Below are 16,587 nucleotides of genomic sequence, written 5' to 3' on the forward strand. Positions count from 1 at the left end.
TAGGGTTTTTAAATTTTAAATTTTTATATGTCGGCCATTTTGTAATATGCTTTGTTTTAAATTTTTTGTTTTAATTGTATATATATTGGGTTTTTATCTTTTGGCTGTACACCCCCCTGAGTCCTTCGGGAGAAGGGCGGTATAAAAATCTAATAAAATAAATAAATAAATAAATAAATATTTTAATCATCTTAGTTGCTCTACTCTGTACTTTTTCCAAAGTCTCAACATCTTTTTTGTAGTATGGGGACCAAAACTGGGCTCAGTGAGGCTCAGTGGAGGCCCACAGCATTTACTCCTAGACACTGTTTAGAGTTGGCCTGGCCCTCCCCCTCCTCCTGAAGGAAGCCCCTCATGCCCAGAGGGTGGCATCACTGAATCTTCTTGGCATTGCTACCAATGCCATAGGAGGAGGAGTCCAGATTAAAAGTCTTAAATGTCTTTATACAAAAATCAGGCTTGTTCAACTGCATAGGAGGTGCAAATGGGAGATTCCATGGGGTTCTTTGTTTGCCGGTGGGAGAGTCTCCCTCTTGTTGGTCTACAGGCTGTCTGGGTTGATGGCGGTCTCTGTGATGAAGCCAGAGGGGAAAGTACTCAGACCACCCTCTACCTGCAGCCGGTGAGCAGATTTCCTAGAAAGCCAGGGCAGTGGCCGGCAGAGTCAGACCCCCACTGCAATCAGATCCTTCACCTGCACAGAAGTGAACGCAGCTCCGAGACAAGATCCTCCCCTTCCCAATTGATGGGGACTGTGCCCCCCCCCCCATATCTATAAATCTGTTTAAGGACCCAACTGAGTTGTTTAATCAGGACTGACTAGAATTGGAACTTCTGCTTTATTTTACAATATAGCACCTAGCGAGTGCTCTAGAAGGAGGGGGAAGAGGAGGAGGGGAAGGAGGAGAAGGAGAAGGGGAAGAAGGAGGAGGAAGGGGAAGGAGGAGGAGAAGGAGAAGGGGAAGAAGGAGGGGGAAGAGGAGGAGGGGAAGGAGGAGGAAGAGGAGAAGGGGAAGGAGGAGGAGAAGGGGAAGAAGGAGGAGGAAGAGGAGGAGAAGGAGAAGAAGGAGGGAAGGAGGAGAAGAAGGGAAGAAGGAGGAGGAAGAGGAGGTGGAGAAGGAGAAGAAGGAGGGAAGGAGGAAGAAGGGAAGAAGGAGGAGGAAGAGGAGGAGGGAAGGAGGGAAGGAGAAGAAGAAGGGAAGAAGGGGAAGAAGGAGGAGGAAGAGGAGAAGGGGAAGGAGGAGGAGAAGAAGAAGGGGAAGAAGGAGGAGAAGGAGGAGAAGAAGGGGAGGAAGGAGGAGGAAGAGGAGGTGGAGAAGGAAGAGAAGAAGGGGAAGAAGGAGGAGGAGGTGGAGAAGGAGAAGAAGGAGGGGAAGGAGGAGAAAAAGGAGAAGAAGGGGAAGAAGGAGGAGAAAGAGGAGGTGGAGAAGAAGGGGAAGAAGGAGGAGGAGGTGGAGAAGGGGAAGGAGGGGAAGGAGAAGAAGAAGGGAAGGAGGAGGAAGAGGAGGTGGAGAAGGAGAAGAAGGAGGGAAGGAGGAGAAGAAGGGAAGAAGGAGGAGGAAGAGGAGAAGGGAAGGAGGGAAGGAGAAGAAGAAGGAAGAAGGGAAGAAGGAGGAGGAGGAGAGGAAGGAGGAGGAGAGAAGAAGGGAAGAAGGAGGAGAAGGAGGAGAAGAAGGAGGAAGGAGGAGGAAGAGGAGGTGGAGAAGGAAGAGAAGAAGGGGAAGAAGGAGGAGGAGGTGGAGAAGGAGAAGAAGGAGGAGAAGGAGGAGAAGAAGGGGAGGAAGGAGGAGGAAGAGGAGGTGGAGAAGGAAGAGAAGAAGGGGAAGAAGGAGGAGGAGGTGGAGAAGGAAGAGAAGAAGGGGAAGAAGGAGGAGGAGGTGGAGAAGGAGAAGAAGGAGGGGAAGGAGGAGAAGAAGGGGAAGAAGGAGGAGGAAGAGGAGGTGGAGGAGGGGAAGGAGGAGGAGGAAGAGGAGGAGAGGAAGGAGGAGAAGCAGAAGAAGAAGGAGTGAAGGAGACCCCCCCCCATCCGCTCCCTCCTGAGAGAGCAAAGGGGCTGCTGCAGAAGGCGAGGAGTACCAGACTTACTCAAGGAAGCGTGTGATGTATTCCCTGCTGCAGAGAGACCAGGTGAGGGGCGAAGTGTCGTACAGGAGCTGCGGAGACATGATGAAAGGCCTTTTCCCAACTGGCTCACAGTCATTGCCGCTGCCGTCGTGCTGAATCCCAAAACTGCAAAGGCAGAGCCCCCAATGGAGGTGAGAGAGAGACACGTGCAAAGGAGCATCAAAGCAGCACCCCAAGGTTCTGGGGGGGGGGGAGGTGTCAAAGGAAGGACCGGGAAGCAGGTTGGGGGATGCCTTGTGGCTTCTAGGCACATAACAGGGAAGCAAGAGAACGACACACCCACCCATTAAACATCCTGCAAAGCAGACCTCTTGAGCGGACTGAACAAGAGCGCCGGGAGGGGAGGGGATTTCCAGTCTCCATCACTGGAGATGGTGGCTATCAGTGAAGACAAGACTCCAGCTGGCCAAGGCCCGTGTCAGTGAGGCACGTATCATTTTGGGTGTGGCTGAAAAGGGTAAGCAGCAAGCCTGGGGGCAGGAAATGGGGTGGCAATTGTATCAATGGGGGATGGGGGGGAAGCGTCACCACCCAGAAAGCTTCACCAGAACTACACTTAGAACCAAAAAACTTGCAAAGGCCTTTCATGAGACGGCCAGGGAATGCCAGGAGACCGACACATCTTAAAAGTTGCTGAGGTTGAGAAACACTGGCCTAGATCACCCTTGAAGGGGGACCGCCACAGGTCAGAGTTGCAGGGTCAGAAAACAGGCAAAGCAATAGGCTTTGAAAAATCACAGCTGCTTTTCTCAGAGGAAGCTCCAATCTCCCATTTTTATAACTTTACTAATTGACGTTTTTATGGATTTTAAACAAATTACAAACAATCTTTTCTATAGGCAGTTCTTGCTTATCAACTCCCTCGTTCAGCAACTGTTCAATTACAGTAGGATGGTGCTGTTCCGTGTTGGCCATGATAGTCAGTACATCATCCTATGATTGACCTGTTTTTCTTTTTTTCCCCTTGCAGAGCAGAGATTGTAGAATTACAGATTACAAAAGAGTAAGTAAGCACACAATAAAAAATACACTGGGCTGCTTGTGTAATACCCTAGGGTCTGCTGGTGCCTGCACATTGCTTTAGATTTATTTTCCACATTGCTTATTCTCTTGTAATCCCTTCCTCTCCAATCTCTCTGCTCTCCTGGGAGGGGAGGGGAGGGAGGGGAGGGGAGGGGAGGGGAGAACTAAGCAATTTCTATATGCAATCTTTTCTGTTTATGACCCATTCTTTCTTTCACTCAGTGGAAAAATTGGAGGAAGGATGACAAAAAAGTAAAGATGTACAATGAGGAGTACACATTGAATGGAATGTGCAGGCACCAGTAGCCACAATCATATTATACAAACAGCCCACTGTTTGCACAGTGCATTAGTGGCTGCAGGCACCAGGGCATTCCTTTCAATGTGTAATCCCCATTGTGTACTTGCTTACTCTCTTGTAATCCTTTTCTCTCCAATGAATATAAATATATACATTAATTCACTTCTTGCTGATTATTCCAATGCCCTGTAAGCATTCCAAAGGGTGAGGAAGTGGTTAGGAGACAAACAAAAGCTGAACATTTGAAACTGATTAGTCTTATCAGTTTCAAGCTGGAAAGAGTCGTGGTCACATGATTTCCCATTAGTAACCATTTTATTTAGTGACGGAGTGGCCAGTCTCAATTGAGGATGCTAAAAAGGACTATGTGTACTTTTACATGCTATGCAAGGAGCTCTTTTAAAGAGAGCTTTAAAAGAAAGCAGATTATTTAGGGTTGTCCACTACGATTCCAAACGGGATTGTTTTGTCAGTTTTACAACTGTACACTTGTGTCTCTCCTCCCTCCCCCCCCACTTTAGGTGAAGATAGACTTTCAATATTTTCTGTCATGTCTTTGTCAGCCAAGCACAATCAAAACCAAGATTTCTCCCAGAATTTCCTTGACATGACTCATAAAAAAGGAACGGAGCAAGGTTACAAAAACCTCAGCAACCGGACAGCTTTCACTCCAGAGCCCCAAACCTCTCCGCTTATTTAAGTGGGGGGGTGGGTTTCCGTTGAAGGACCCCGTGAACAATGAGAAGGCAAACAATCCCCCAGGGATGGAGTCACGTGAATCTCTCCAGCTCTGAACATGCTAGGACAGGGATCGACGCCCGGCTGCAGCCTTACCTGTGTCCCAATTCGTGGGCCACGGTGAAGGCCAGTGGAAGACCCGTGTCCTCATTCACGTTGCAGCTGCGGTGTGGTTGGCACATGCCAGAGACGTGGGCCAGGCCCAACGTCTCACACGGACGGTTCATGGCAGTACAGAGATCCTTCCTTTCCGAGCCAGGGAGAAGCACACAAACACACAGAACAAAAGAGAGGATCACTGTACTGAGCAAGACCCAGCTGGGTTGAAGGAAAATAAATTGGCAATTGGAGAACTCTAGGAAAAAACAAGGGCCCAGCTCAAAAACAGAAGCCAACCAGCATGCTCAGGCATTTCAGGTCCAGTGGGCATCTCAAAACACCGTAAGGCTCCTTTGCAATCTGGTGTCGGAGCACCATCGCCATCAAGAATGTTCTCTCTTCAAAGCAGCTCCTCACTTTCAGTGAAATGGACAGACGTTAGAGACAGCACTGAAGTCACAGGGATACCTGGTGAGCAAGATGGCGACATCGTGGTGTAGGGGGTGAGCATCCCCCTTGGGGTTGAGGGCTTTCTGCCACTTGCAAAAACTTCTCAAGGTGTTGTCGGCATGGTGGCTGATTTTCAGATCCTCCTACAGAAAGAAAATTAGAACCCTCGATTAACAGACAGAGATATTGCACTGGAACGATTATTATTGCTGACAAACCACTGAAAACCATGGAAAGCAATTAAAAGCTTCACCTATAAACAAAAGCAGGGTATATAATAATAATAACTATTATTATTATTATTCATATTTCCCCATTCCTCCAAAGGTAAGATTGTTGAACTCCTAGAAAGATTTTACCAATCTCAGAAACTCTGAACAAACATAAACACCCTTGCCCTAAAGAAAAAGAAGGCATCAAGACAGCAAAGCCAAAAAGAATTCATGTGCAAAAGGGATTTTAGTGGCAGCTTTCAAGCAAACGGCTTTTTGTAGCCAGCACTACAAGAAGCCTAAGAAGGCGGTGAAATTGCTGCAGGAAGAAACAAGAGGACGCACAAACTATGGACCATCCATCGCAGAGGGGCCTGAAACAGAGCGGGTGGAGGCAGCAGAATCAACACCCTCAGCTTTCTTCTTCTGGCTAGAGAGAAGAGCAGAAGCAGTTCTACATAACGTCTCCTTCCTCTTCTTCTTACCTCCTCATCTTCCAGTAAGATAAGACGCACAATAGAAATGTGGACCGGGTTCCCAATGCTAGCATCATGGAATAAACCAGCCACCTGCATAATGGAAGAAGTGGAGTCGCTCAGTGAGTTTTAGGATAGAATAGAATAGAATTTTTATTGGCCAAGTGTGATTGGACACACAAGGAATTTGTCTTGGTGCATACGCTCTCAGTGTACATAAAAGAAAAAGATACATTCTTCAAGAATCATAAGGTTCAACACTTAATAATAGTCATAGAACAGAACAGAACAGAAGAAAAGAATAGAATAGAATAGAATAGAATAGAATAGAATAGAATAGAATAGAATAGAATAGAATAGAATAGAATAGAATTCTTTATTGGCCAAGTGTGATTGGATACACAAGGAATTTGTCTTTGGTGTGCATAGGCTCTCAGTGTACATAAAAGAAAAGATACCTTCATAAGAATCATAAAGTACAACACTTAATGTTAGTCATAGGGTACAAATAAGCAATCAGGAAACAACAGAAATATAAATCGTAAGGATACAAGCAAAAACAGTCATACAGTCCTAAGTGGAGGAGATGGGTGGTGGGAATGATGAGAAGATTAATAGTAGTGCAGATTTAGTAAATAAGTCTGCACTACTTTATTTTTTATTATTATTATTTATTATTTTACTTAGTAAATAAATCATGTGAGTGCTGCACATTGAGAAGGGAAGTTCTCTCCTGTGCCACAAATACATCCCAGTCGACCAAACTAGCCCAAACTTCTTCTCAGAAACGCAGCCCTTCTCCCGGGTGAGAGGTGCCCTTTGTCTGTTCTTTCACAATGCTCACCATGTTCATGACTGTCAGGACATACTTCTCAACGTGCTCGCTGCCGTGGTACTCCAGCATCTTGGTGTCAGCCACAACCAGGGTCTCCACCCACTTCTCCTTACTGACAGAGCGAGGCTTGATTCGACGTTTCCTCTGTTGCTTTTCCTCCCAATGTTCTCTCCACATCTCTGAGCCCTTGGCATCTCCTGGAAATTGGGGAAGACAGGAGATGGTGATGATGACATCCCAATACCATCATCATCATCATCATCATCACCATCATCTGTGCCTGTGAACCGCCCTGAGTCCTACGGAAATTTTATTGGAGTATTTATGTTTTAAGATTTTAAATGGTTTTAAAATTTCGGCCACATTATAATATTTCTTTTTAATCCTCTTTTTAATGTTTATATATTGAATTTTTACTTGGCTGTACACCGCCCTGAGTCCTCCGGGAGAAGGGCGGTATAAAAATCGAAATAAATAAATAAATAAATAAATAAATAAATAAGTTTGATAAATAAATAAATAAATAAAAATCTAACAACCCCAAATCCCTTGCGGGGTGGAGTCTGGGCAACTGAATGGAGCCAGCAGAGTGTTTACTGGCCGGATGCCCTTCCTGTCACCAATGTGGAGCTTTGTTCAGCAGATATATTCTCATTGTGCCCAGAGAAATACCTGCCTCTACCTAGGATCAAACTCACAGCCTCCTGACGTGAGGCAAGAGCTCCACCTCTAGGCCACCACACCACTCTTAACATGATGTCATCCCAATATGTCTGGCTCCATATCTTCACAGTTTAGGCCAACAGCAGTCTTCCCTGAGGGTCTTCCAGGGGGGACTGAGCTTTCCAGCCATTGTACTTTAGAACTGGACCCAGGATCTACCCACCTTGTTCCTGCCCCCCCAATCCAGGAGTCACAATGCCACCATCCACTATCTGTTATGCCCGTTTATCAGTCCAGGACCAATTCTGACTTCTGATTGGTTCCAGGTCTGCTCCTGCCTCATAAGCCACTAGCATCTTAGTTTCCAGATCCATCACGGGCCACTTTTCATTTCCTTTGGAGCCAAGCAGCCACCTGTGAGCTAAGACCCCGAGAAAAGAGGGTGTGGCCATCGGGATCTTCCTCCCCTTTCGAAGCCCATCCAGCTTGATGGCACCGCAGCTTTGGACGAGGGGCTGCGTGACACGGTTGGCAAAAACTCTCCCAGCTTGAAAACTTTTGGTCCCTTTTCTGCCTCTCTTGCAAATGCTGCCAGATACCCATCGCCAACTTCCCTCCTGAGAAAAACGGGTCCCCAAATCAACCCACTTGCCCCACTTGAGGCTACTCAGGGACAAGGCAGAAGAAGGGGGACATGTGGCTCCCATCCTCTGTTTACCCAACTTGGCTGCTGAAGGCCCTCCCCTCCCCTTATCCCACTGCAGTAATCCTGGGAGTCCCTAAAGGATGTTATTTCTTTTGGTGCCACCACCAAACCCTTTCCTGGTCTAGAAATCCTTGTTTGCATCCAAAGACTTTGCTGCTTAGCCTTTTGGGCACTCAGGCATTCCCCTCCCCCAGGAGTCTCAGGTCCTTGGAGCAACCCCTCCCTCCAAACATAAATAAAAGAGGAGGTGCCCACATTCCCTTGCTTTGATTGGCAGTTTCACCACCCAATCATCACAAACGCCAGATAACTAAGGGCAACTGAAGACTGTCTCCTCCCCCCTTTCACCCACCACTGGGGAAGAGGCCAAGGCCAAGGGCTGCTCCTCGGACATGCTTGGCCCTTCTGGGGACCCAAAGGGTGGCCAGCTGCAGGGCTCCCTCCTTTTGTCCGCCCCCACTTTCTGAAGCAGGAGGGAAATCCTTCCGCTGAGCTGCATTTTTCCCAAGAAGCCAAATCTTGTTTCTTCTACGTCAGTTTCAGCAACCTTGGACACAACAAACAGAACTGCACACTCAACCATTTCCCTCGCCCAGCGATTAGTTGGATGTTTGGGATAAATGAGGGCATTGTCTTATTATGGGCTGCCTTATGCAACTGGAAGACGAAATGCTCCCACCATGTTCCAAGATTGCTACCAATCAGGCGGAGGAAGGAGGCTTGTTTCTTCTAGAGGAAAGGAAATGAGTGGCTAAGGAGATGTAACAGGGACGGTCTGAAGGCCACCAGGGTGGACCTTCGTTCTGTAAACTGACCCGGGGAGGGGAGGGGAGGGGCCGAAGAACAGGAGGAGAAAAGAGACAGGAAGGTTTCTGGAGGAAACTAGTTTATAAAAGGAAAAGTCTACTACTGCTTCAATTTATGTAAAAATATTTTCCACAACAATCATCAGGGGGAATCTGGGAGCACCATTTACGTCTAGCACATTATAACTCTGGTGAGCTCCATCCTTTAATAAAATGGATTAGTCAGAAAAGGAGCTCCAGGACCCCTTCCGATTTTGGGCTCACACAGCTCAGGTCTTCCTGCGACAGTTTCCTTAACAACCACTGGAAATGGGATTTACTTTATTTAAGTAGTTTCTTCAGACTTTTCTACAACTGTAAGTGGAATCTTCTCTGCACTGGGAACTCCTGAGCCTTCACTGGAAGCTTTTATGAAGCTTCCAGACAGCCACTTGTGTGTAGTGGTATAGGGTCTGTGGTTTGAGCAGAGGGCTGGACTAGAAGACCTCCAAGGTCCCTTCCAAGCTCCCTAATGTTTTGCATTTCTAACTGAGCCCCATCATCCTGAAGGGCCTGCTACAAACTCTCCCCACTACCTCCCCAATGGCTGCTGGCCACTGCCCTCCTTGCCATTTTTGGCTTGAGCTGCAGTAGAGACAGACTGGCAACCACTTCCTACATAAGGTCTGACTGGTATCTATAGAGATTCTCCGTCATCCAGGTCACGGTTGTTCCAAAGGGGCTTTTTCAGGAGGCAACAGACTTGCTTGTTTTTTCTTCTGAAGACCTTTCGCTTCTCATTCTTGGATGAAAAGTAAAACTCTTCAAAAGAAAAAACAAGGAAGTCCAGTTGCCTCCTGAAAAAGCCCCTTTGGGTCTAACTGGTGGTTGGTTAAGCCAGGTTGGGGCACTGCCCCAATTCTTTGCATGCCCAGGTCTCTTGGAAGACCATTAGAACCGCTCTGAAGTCCCATTTAGCAGGCTTTCCAAAGAGCAGCAGAACTGCAGTGAAATATGATTGGAGCTGTCTGCACAGGAAGGTCCATTTGCCCTGGAAAAGACTGTTGGTTTCTGCCAGCTGGTTGGTGTCACACGGAGCACATTACTCATTTTCTACCATTTCACTGGGCCAGGGGTTAGCAGTTCCCATGCTGGGGGGGTTGTCATTTGATGTCCCTATGGGGCACTTCCGGCTGTGGCTCACCACGGCTGCTTGCCTCAGTGCTGCTATTCCTAAATTTGCAGCACAGACTGCAGGAGCCAGTGAGGCTGCCCAGGCTCTGGCCTCTTCCCTTCTATCTTGAAGGACAGAAGACTTGGAGATCTGTGGGTGAATGAGCTGCACTGAGGAGTCCACAAGGTGGAGGTGGAAGAGGAAGGCAGGGCGCTCCCGTTCTCTACTCTGCAGCCCTCTTCCAACCCACAGAATGTCAGCCAGGCTGTTTCTTTCCACAAGGCCACCAGGCCGCTGCTCCAAAATAGCTGAGCGATTGGGACCAGCATGAAGCACTCTTGCACCAGAGACCTCTCGCCTGGATGACTGGCAAAGCAGCTAAACTCTGTCCCAAGCACCCGCCTACAGCCCCCCCCCCTCCCCATGGCAGGCAGGCGGTCTCCGGGATGGCTACAGGTGCTGGAGGGAAGGGGAATTTCACCATGGGCAGCACAGCTGTACAGACCAGCTGCTGTAAGCCTCCCGGTTCCTTGGCAAAGGAAAAGCCAGCAAGGGCTGGAGAATTGTGCCTTGGCAGGGCCACACGGAAGAGCCAGAGACAGCCCCAAAGAGAACCATTCCTCCCCCGAGAGAGGATTTGACAGGGATTCCAAGTGACAGGGAGCCAGTCAGGAGCCACAGGACTCCCAAACCAGGAAACGCTACCTTGCACCCCACACATCCTGACAGAAGCTGGCTGCTTCCTGGCTCCTTTCGTGCTCAGGACCGAAATAAACTCTTCGGCTTCGTGCTCCCAAACGTGGCGTCGAGATATCCTGTGTGGCTGAGCTGCGCCCTCCCTCGGGTTGCTGGGAGCTAGTGGCTCAATGAAGAAATCTTGGCCAGCCAGATGAAAAATGCCTTTCTGGAGAGAAAATGTCATCGATCAGTCTGCAGAAAGTGGCCGGCCGCTTCAGCACATGTGATTGCAATGAGCAAGACGACGGAAGGAACATCTCCTCCTTTCTCCTAGGGATGGACACACACATACGCACACATGGGATGCTAAGAAAAACTAAGCAGTGGGAAAACTTTGCCTTTGAAATTGCTGGGCAAATCCATTCCGCCTCCACAACCAGACCAGCTGGCTGGCCTGGGAAGACTCAGGGTCCCAGCCCTAGATCAGGGCTGCTCAAACTTGGTTCCACAAGACTGTGATGGGGTTGCCTGAGAGGTGAAGGGCAAAAAAACAAAAAACTCTCCACTCAAATGCAGCCCATAGAGCTTTCTCTCCCCATCAGGGATTCTGGTTTTTGTTTTTGAATGAATGAATGAATGAATGAATGAATGAATGAGCGAGCCTGAACAGATTTGAAAATTGCTGCTTTAGACCCAGAGGCGGAAAGGCGCTTTAGAGCAGTGCTATCCAACCTTCCTGACTCTATGGACTAGCAGTGGGGGAGGGGGGAGAGAGGGGTTGGTTTTGTAGGGTTGGGAGCCCTGCTTCAGAGCCTCCGTGTTCAGAGCCCCTCTGTGTCTGGGGCAGCCCTGCTATTCCTGAGGAAAGACTAGCTTTAAAACAGAAGTGAAACAGCCCCCCCAAGGGCCACCCCAGCCCTGAAGCCCCTTGCTGCCATCCCATCCAGAGCCCTATGCAGCTCTCCTCTGCCCTCTTACTCCCTGGAGTGGGGGGGAAGGATGGGAGTGGGAGTGGGAGCAAAGGAGGACTTGTGTGGGAGGGGATTCACCAGGATGTCTCCTACTGAGCAATATATTCCTAAACACAATCTTCCCTGAAGAAACATCTGTTTATAAAAAAAACAAACTGTGAGATGCAGTTGTGCTGACTTCACAGAACAATGATTGCCCTACCAGATGTTGAACAAAGAAGGAATTCAGCCAGTGGGATTCCAGCTCGGCAGCACCAGAGAGGGTGCCAGAACCAAGTTGGCCTGCCCACCCTGCACCCCCCCTCCCCCCCGCCGACACTCACCAGCCCATCGCACGTGCTGAGGGCCGCCAGCCCGCTTCCTTTGTCCTGGTTCTGGACGGACCCGATCATATGACACGGGTTCCGCCTGGAGGCTCGAATCCTGGCCCGGGAGACGCTTCCGTGCCGTTTTTCAGTAACAAAACCGGGCGCCAAGAGGTGAAGGTTGAGGCTCAGGTTGAATCGCAGCTGCTGCCCTTCGTGAAAGAGGCTGTAGAAGGTCCCGGGGCGAATCCGTGCAAAAGTGGCCCTTTTGGATAGCAGGCGGTGGGAGAGGTTGTAGGACAGGAAGGAGCCTCTCTCGTCCACCCGCACCGGGTACACCACCTCATGGTCCTCGTAGCCAGGATCGGGCCCCTGAGGGGATTCTGCACCTGGAGAAAGCCCTTCCCAGTGAGGTGGGGGGGAGAGAAAGAGCCTCCAAGCGATTCTGCAACCCACACAGTTGTCTTTATTTGACAGATGCTCTCCTGGGCGTGTGTGGGGTGGGGGCGGGGGGAGAAGCCGCATTTCTTCCTGCCAAACCCAAACCCATCCCGGTCAAAAAGTCGCAGTTCCCCTCTTTGGGTGGGATGGGGAGGGGGCTCCTGTGCGGGGCTCTTGTGCGGGGCTTTGCTCCCACCCGGCGGGGGGGGGGCGGGCCAAGGCAGCCCTTCTGCTGCTACAAGCGGCCACAACTTTGGGGGCTCTTCCCGCCACCCCCGCCCCGCCTGCCGCCGCCTCCTCCTGGGGGGCGAGGTGGCCTCGAGGGGGCTGCGGCTCCTGCGGGGCTGAGCCGGAGGGGAGGGGAGGGGTGGGGAGGGGTCGCGCCGCCAGCCTGGCCGAGGACAATGGGCGAGGGGGGCCGGGGGGTTCTTGCATCTCTTTGTCCGCCGCGGCGCTTCTCCCGCGGCCCCGCCTGTCCGACTCCCCGCGCCCTTCGCAGCCCTTCCCGCAGCCCGTCGCCCTCGCCGCTTGGCAGCCGCCTCTCCGGACCCACCTGGGGACTCGGCGCGGCTCCCCCGGGCCAGGAGGGCGGCGGCGGCGGCGGCGGCCAGCAGCAGCCCCAGCAGGGAGCGGGCCATGCCTGGCGGAGCCGGCGGGGCGGCCTCAAGGGGCGGGCGGAGGAGGCGCCCCCGACCTCCGCGCTGCGACGCCCCGCCGGGCAGGCTGGGTCCGGGCGGCGGGCGCGGCTCGCGCTGCCTCTTCCATGCCGGCGGCGGCAGCGGCGGCGCCCTCCAGCCGGCTCCGCCCCTGCCTCCCGCCCGGCCGCCGTTCAGCTGGGCGGAGGGCCAAAGGCGGCCGGCGGACCCGCCCCGAAGGAGCCAAGGGAGCCAGCCGGCCGCTCCTCCCGCCCAGCGCCTTCGGCCGTCGGAAGGGCCGTCGGGGGAGCTGCCGCGCTCTCCGCTCTCCTCTGCTCCGGCTTCCAACCGCGGCAAGCCTTGGCTTTTAGACTTGACTCCGCAGCCTCCGTTGGGCAGATTCAGGACGGGGGTCCTTGGGCCACAAACCAACCCTGTAGGTTCAAACAATAGGCTAAATCAGGGATCCTTGGCCACTTTAAGCCTGGAGGACTTCAACTCCCAAAATACCCCAGCCAGCTTTGCTTTGCTGGTTGGGGGATTCTGGGAGTTGAAGTCCTCCAGGCTTAAAGTGGCCAAAGTTGGAGTTCCCTGCTCTAGTTCACCCCCTATGTCTACCTCGGGTTGATAATGCAGTAAGGAGAGTTCTGGGAGTTGAAGTCTGCTAGGCTTAAAGTTGCCAAGGTTGGAGACCCCTGGGCTAAACCATGTTTGGGTGGCTTATGTTTCCATGCGGGGGATGCTGAAGGAGGAGGAGGAGGAGGAGGAGGAGGGGAGAGGAGGCGACAGTGGGGTCTCTTGGTTGAGGCTACTGCAAAAATAGAAAACAATCACATTAAGGTTCAAACCAGGCATGTCCAACCTGGGGCCAATGGGCCACATGCATAGACAGCTAGTAATGTGGCCTCACAAGATCATAAACCTTTAACATTGTGTGATTTATATACGTCAACATATAATATAGTTAAATCACATAATTTATACGTGGCCCAAGAGAATTCCTCTTTCCTCAGTGCAGCCCAGGCAAGCCAAAAGGTCATCAGTGGTTGTCAACCTGGTCCCTAGCGCCCACTAGTGGGCGTTCCAGCTTTCATGGTGGGCGGTAGAGGTTTTGTCCGATACTGAAGCACTTTCCTTTTTTAAAATTTAATTGACTTTTTAAAAAATTGTTATAGCATTATTTAAAAACATTTTCATTAGGTTTTCATAAAATTCCCCGTGACAATTTAAATTTCTGAAAATATATTATTTGTATCGCCCACGCATAAGTTTAGTTCACGTTACGTAAGTGAAACTAAATGGCGCTATAGTGCGACCGCAAAGAAAAGAGCCTTGCCCCAGAATAGCGAGGCTCCCCCCACACCACCCCCCGCACCACCCAGCTGTAACAGACAAGCAGAGCTGGTAGCCGGCGCCCCCCCAAACCCAATCCACGATGCGCAAGAGGCATGTGCAGATGATGATACACGGTGCATTAATGTGGAACCGGTGGGCGGTTAGAAAATTTTACTATTAACTGAGATACAAAAGTGGACGGTCGGCATAAAAAGGTTGACTACCCCTGGCTTACAGCATGTGAAAATGCAGCCGTGTTGGTGGCAAAACGCATTTATGTGTTCTGCAAACTCAGCCAATTGTAGCACATTTATAAAACCATGGTCAGCTGAACCATACTGTAATGTGATATGTTGATTTGATGTGCACAGTCTGCTGTGTGCCCCACGGTGATATTAGCTTAATAAGCCACAGTTTACTTAATTCAGAGAGAGGCAATGTTGGCTTGTGCTCCTTGCTGCTTTCCTTTTCATCCTAATCAATTTCCCTCTAAACCAGGGGTGTCCAAAGTTTTTTGAGTGAGGGCCAAATACAGAAAAATAAGCAAAGGCCCGGGCCACAGGGGGGGGGGGGGGGGAAATTTTTTGTACCAGTTCTGTGGGCGTGGCTTATTTTGGGGTGTGGCTTGGTGGTCATGTGACTGGTGGGCATGGCTAACTCCTCATGTGACTGAGTGGATGTGGCTATGCGCATAGAAACTACTCAAGAGGGCTAAAAAAAGTAATTTTTGACCAGTCCTCACACTTATGACCATCCTCACATTTATGCCCATTGCAGCATTTTTAACAACCATATCACTCATTTCACAACTGCTTCTCTTCACCATGGTTACAAGATAGGGTGCAAAATGTAAAGATAGTTGTAGGTGTGAGGACCAGTCAAAAGTGTGAGGACAGGTCAAAAATAACTTTTTCAGCCCTCTGAGTAGTCCCGATGCACAAAATGCTGCAACAGGCATAAATGATGACCAGTCATAAGTGTGAGGACTGGTCAAAAGTGCGATATAGTTTTGTCTGGAGACATTCTGCACACTTCCCCACCAATGCTGTTCGGCCCTCGCCGCCTCACCTGTTTCTCGATGCGGTCTTCTTCTTTTCCGCCAGAGTCCCAGCTGCTTTCTATCAGTCTGCAGGGTGCAAAACTGTCACGCTGGGAGATCCTGCAGCATGCAAAAAGCCCCAAGGGTCCCTCGGTTTGGGCACAGGTTTGGGAGCAGAGCCCCAAAGGGCTTTGAAGCTGCTCGAGGGCAGCTGGGGCCCATGTACAGAGTGCACACAATAGCCTCAAGCCACAAGAGTTTTGCAGCCAGCCAGTCCTTCTCAGAGGCAGACAAAATGAAACAGAAACAAGCCAAGCGGGTGAGAGACACCTTCAAAGGCAAACAAACAAAAAAACTTCCCTTTTGGGAAGAGGCAGCGCTGTGCTAGGAAGGCGGCTGTTCTCCCCCTCCGAGGGCCTTGTGGGTCAGCTAGGAGGCTTTGGCCCCTTGGAGGAACGACCCTGGCAATGCCCCATGGGGCACAGGGGCCACCAGCCGGCCAAGCTGCCTTGGGCCCAAAAGACTCTTTGCGAGGAAGGGCTTCATCCCCCTTGGGCATCCCGGCATCCCAGGATGTTGCCATCTTCCCCAGCTGTGGCAACACTGCGGGGGGTGGGGTGGGGTGGGGTGGGTCTCTTCGGCTCTCTCCCAGAGCCTCCTTGGTCACTCAGCTTCCCGGACAAGGCCCCAACTCAGCTGCGCCTCACCAGGCGTCGAGGGATTCCCACCAACTGAGCTGCATCGCCGGGGGAGGGGGGGAGGCGGTGGCTGGAGAGGGACAACCCGCCGCCGCCCCCACCCAGAGGTTCTCCGGGAGCAGAAGCGTCCCGTTCCGCGGGACCTCGGCAGCCCGGCAGCGGGGCCCACTCAGCAGCTCAACCCTCCCATCCTCCTCCGCTCCGCTCCCCCGCCCGTCCAGCCCTGCTCTGCCGACCCGCCCGGAGAGCCTACCTGCGCGGCGCCGCAAGCCGAGGGCGCCCGGAGCAGCGCCGGAAGCTCTGCCGCCCACCCGCCTCCTCCTCTGTCTGGTGGGCCGGGCTGGAGCCGTGGGTGTCCCGGGCGCCCCCTACAGCCCAGTGGCGGAATGGCCGGCCCGCAGCCCCGGGTGGGCGGGGGTAGCCTCAGCGGAGCCTCCCCGCATCTGCAACCGGGCGAGCGGCGGCTTCCTTGGGGGCCAGGACGGGGGCCGCACCCCACTGTCCACCGAGAATTTGCTGCGGGCCAATAAAAACTGACCCGCGGGCCGTAGTTTGGACACCCCTGCTCTAAACCCAGTTGGGAGATTTGAACAGAACAGAGAAACAGAGTTGGAAGGGATGATGGAGGTCCTCCAGTTCTGCCCGTGCTCAGGCAGGAAACCTGATAACATTTCAGACAAATGGTTGTCCAATCTCTTCTTAAAAACTTCCAGCGTTGGAGCATTCACAACTTCTGAAGGCATTTGTGAAGCATCACAGAATGCAATTTTTAATACTGCAATATGTCTATGGAAATTCTCAGTCATCCAGGTCATGGTTGTCGCAAGGGTGCTTTTTCAAGAGGTGACTGAACTTTCTTGTTTTTTTTCGAAGACGTTTTGCTTCTCATCCAAGAAGCT

General features: G+C 51.4%; 1 protein-coding gene across 2 annotated transcripts in view; it reads right to left on the reverse strand.

The window, feature by feature from the left end:
* ADAMTS7 (ADAM metallopeptidase with thrombospondin type 1 motif 7) overlaps nt 1–12,764 on the reverse strand; it is a 59,836-nt gene extending 47,072 nt beyond the window's left edge. Inside the window, exons 1-8 of one of the 2 annotated variants that reach the window (XM_058155722.1) lie at nt 12,535–12,764; nt 11,559–11,929; nt 10,292–10,490; nt 6,268–6,455; nt 5,433–5,516; nt 4,754–4,878; nt 4,283–4,432; nt 2,086–2,229 (exon numbers count right to left, since the gene is read on the reverse strand). In XM_058155722.1, coding sequence (XP_058011705.1) covers nt 2,086–2,229; nt 4,283–4,432; nt 4,754–4,878; nt 5,433–5,516; nt 6,268–6,455; nt 10,292–10,490; nt 11,559–11,929; nt 12,535–12,619 — 1,346 coding nt within the window. In that variant the 5' untranslated portion in view covers nt 12,620–12,764. The remainder of the gene's footprint in view (nt 1–2,085; nt 2,230–4,282; nt 4,433–4,753; nt 4,879–5,432; nt 5,517–6,267; nt 6,456–10,291; nt 10,491–11,558; nt 11,930–12,534) is intronic. The other variant, XM_058155723.1, reaches the window with a different exon arrangement.
* Between the last annotated feature and the right edge of the window lie 3,823 nt (nt 12,765–16,587).

This window comes from Ahaetulla prasina, chromosome 13, assembly GCF_028640845.1.
Source record: "Ahaetulla prasina isolate Xishuangbanna chromosome 13, ASM2864084v1, whole genome shotgun sequence".
In the NCBI taxonomy this organism is placed as follows: domain Eukaryota; kingdom Metazoa; phylum Chordata; class Lepidosauria; order Squamata; family Colubridae; genus Ahaetulla; species Ahaetulla prasina.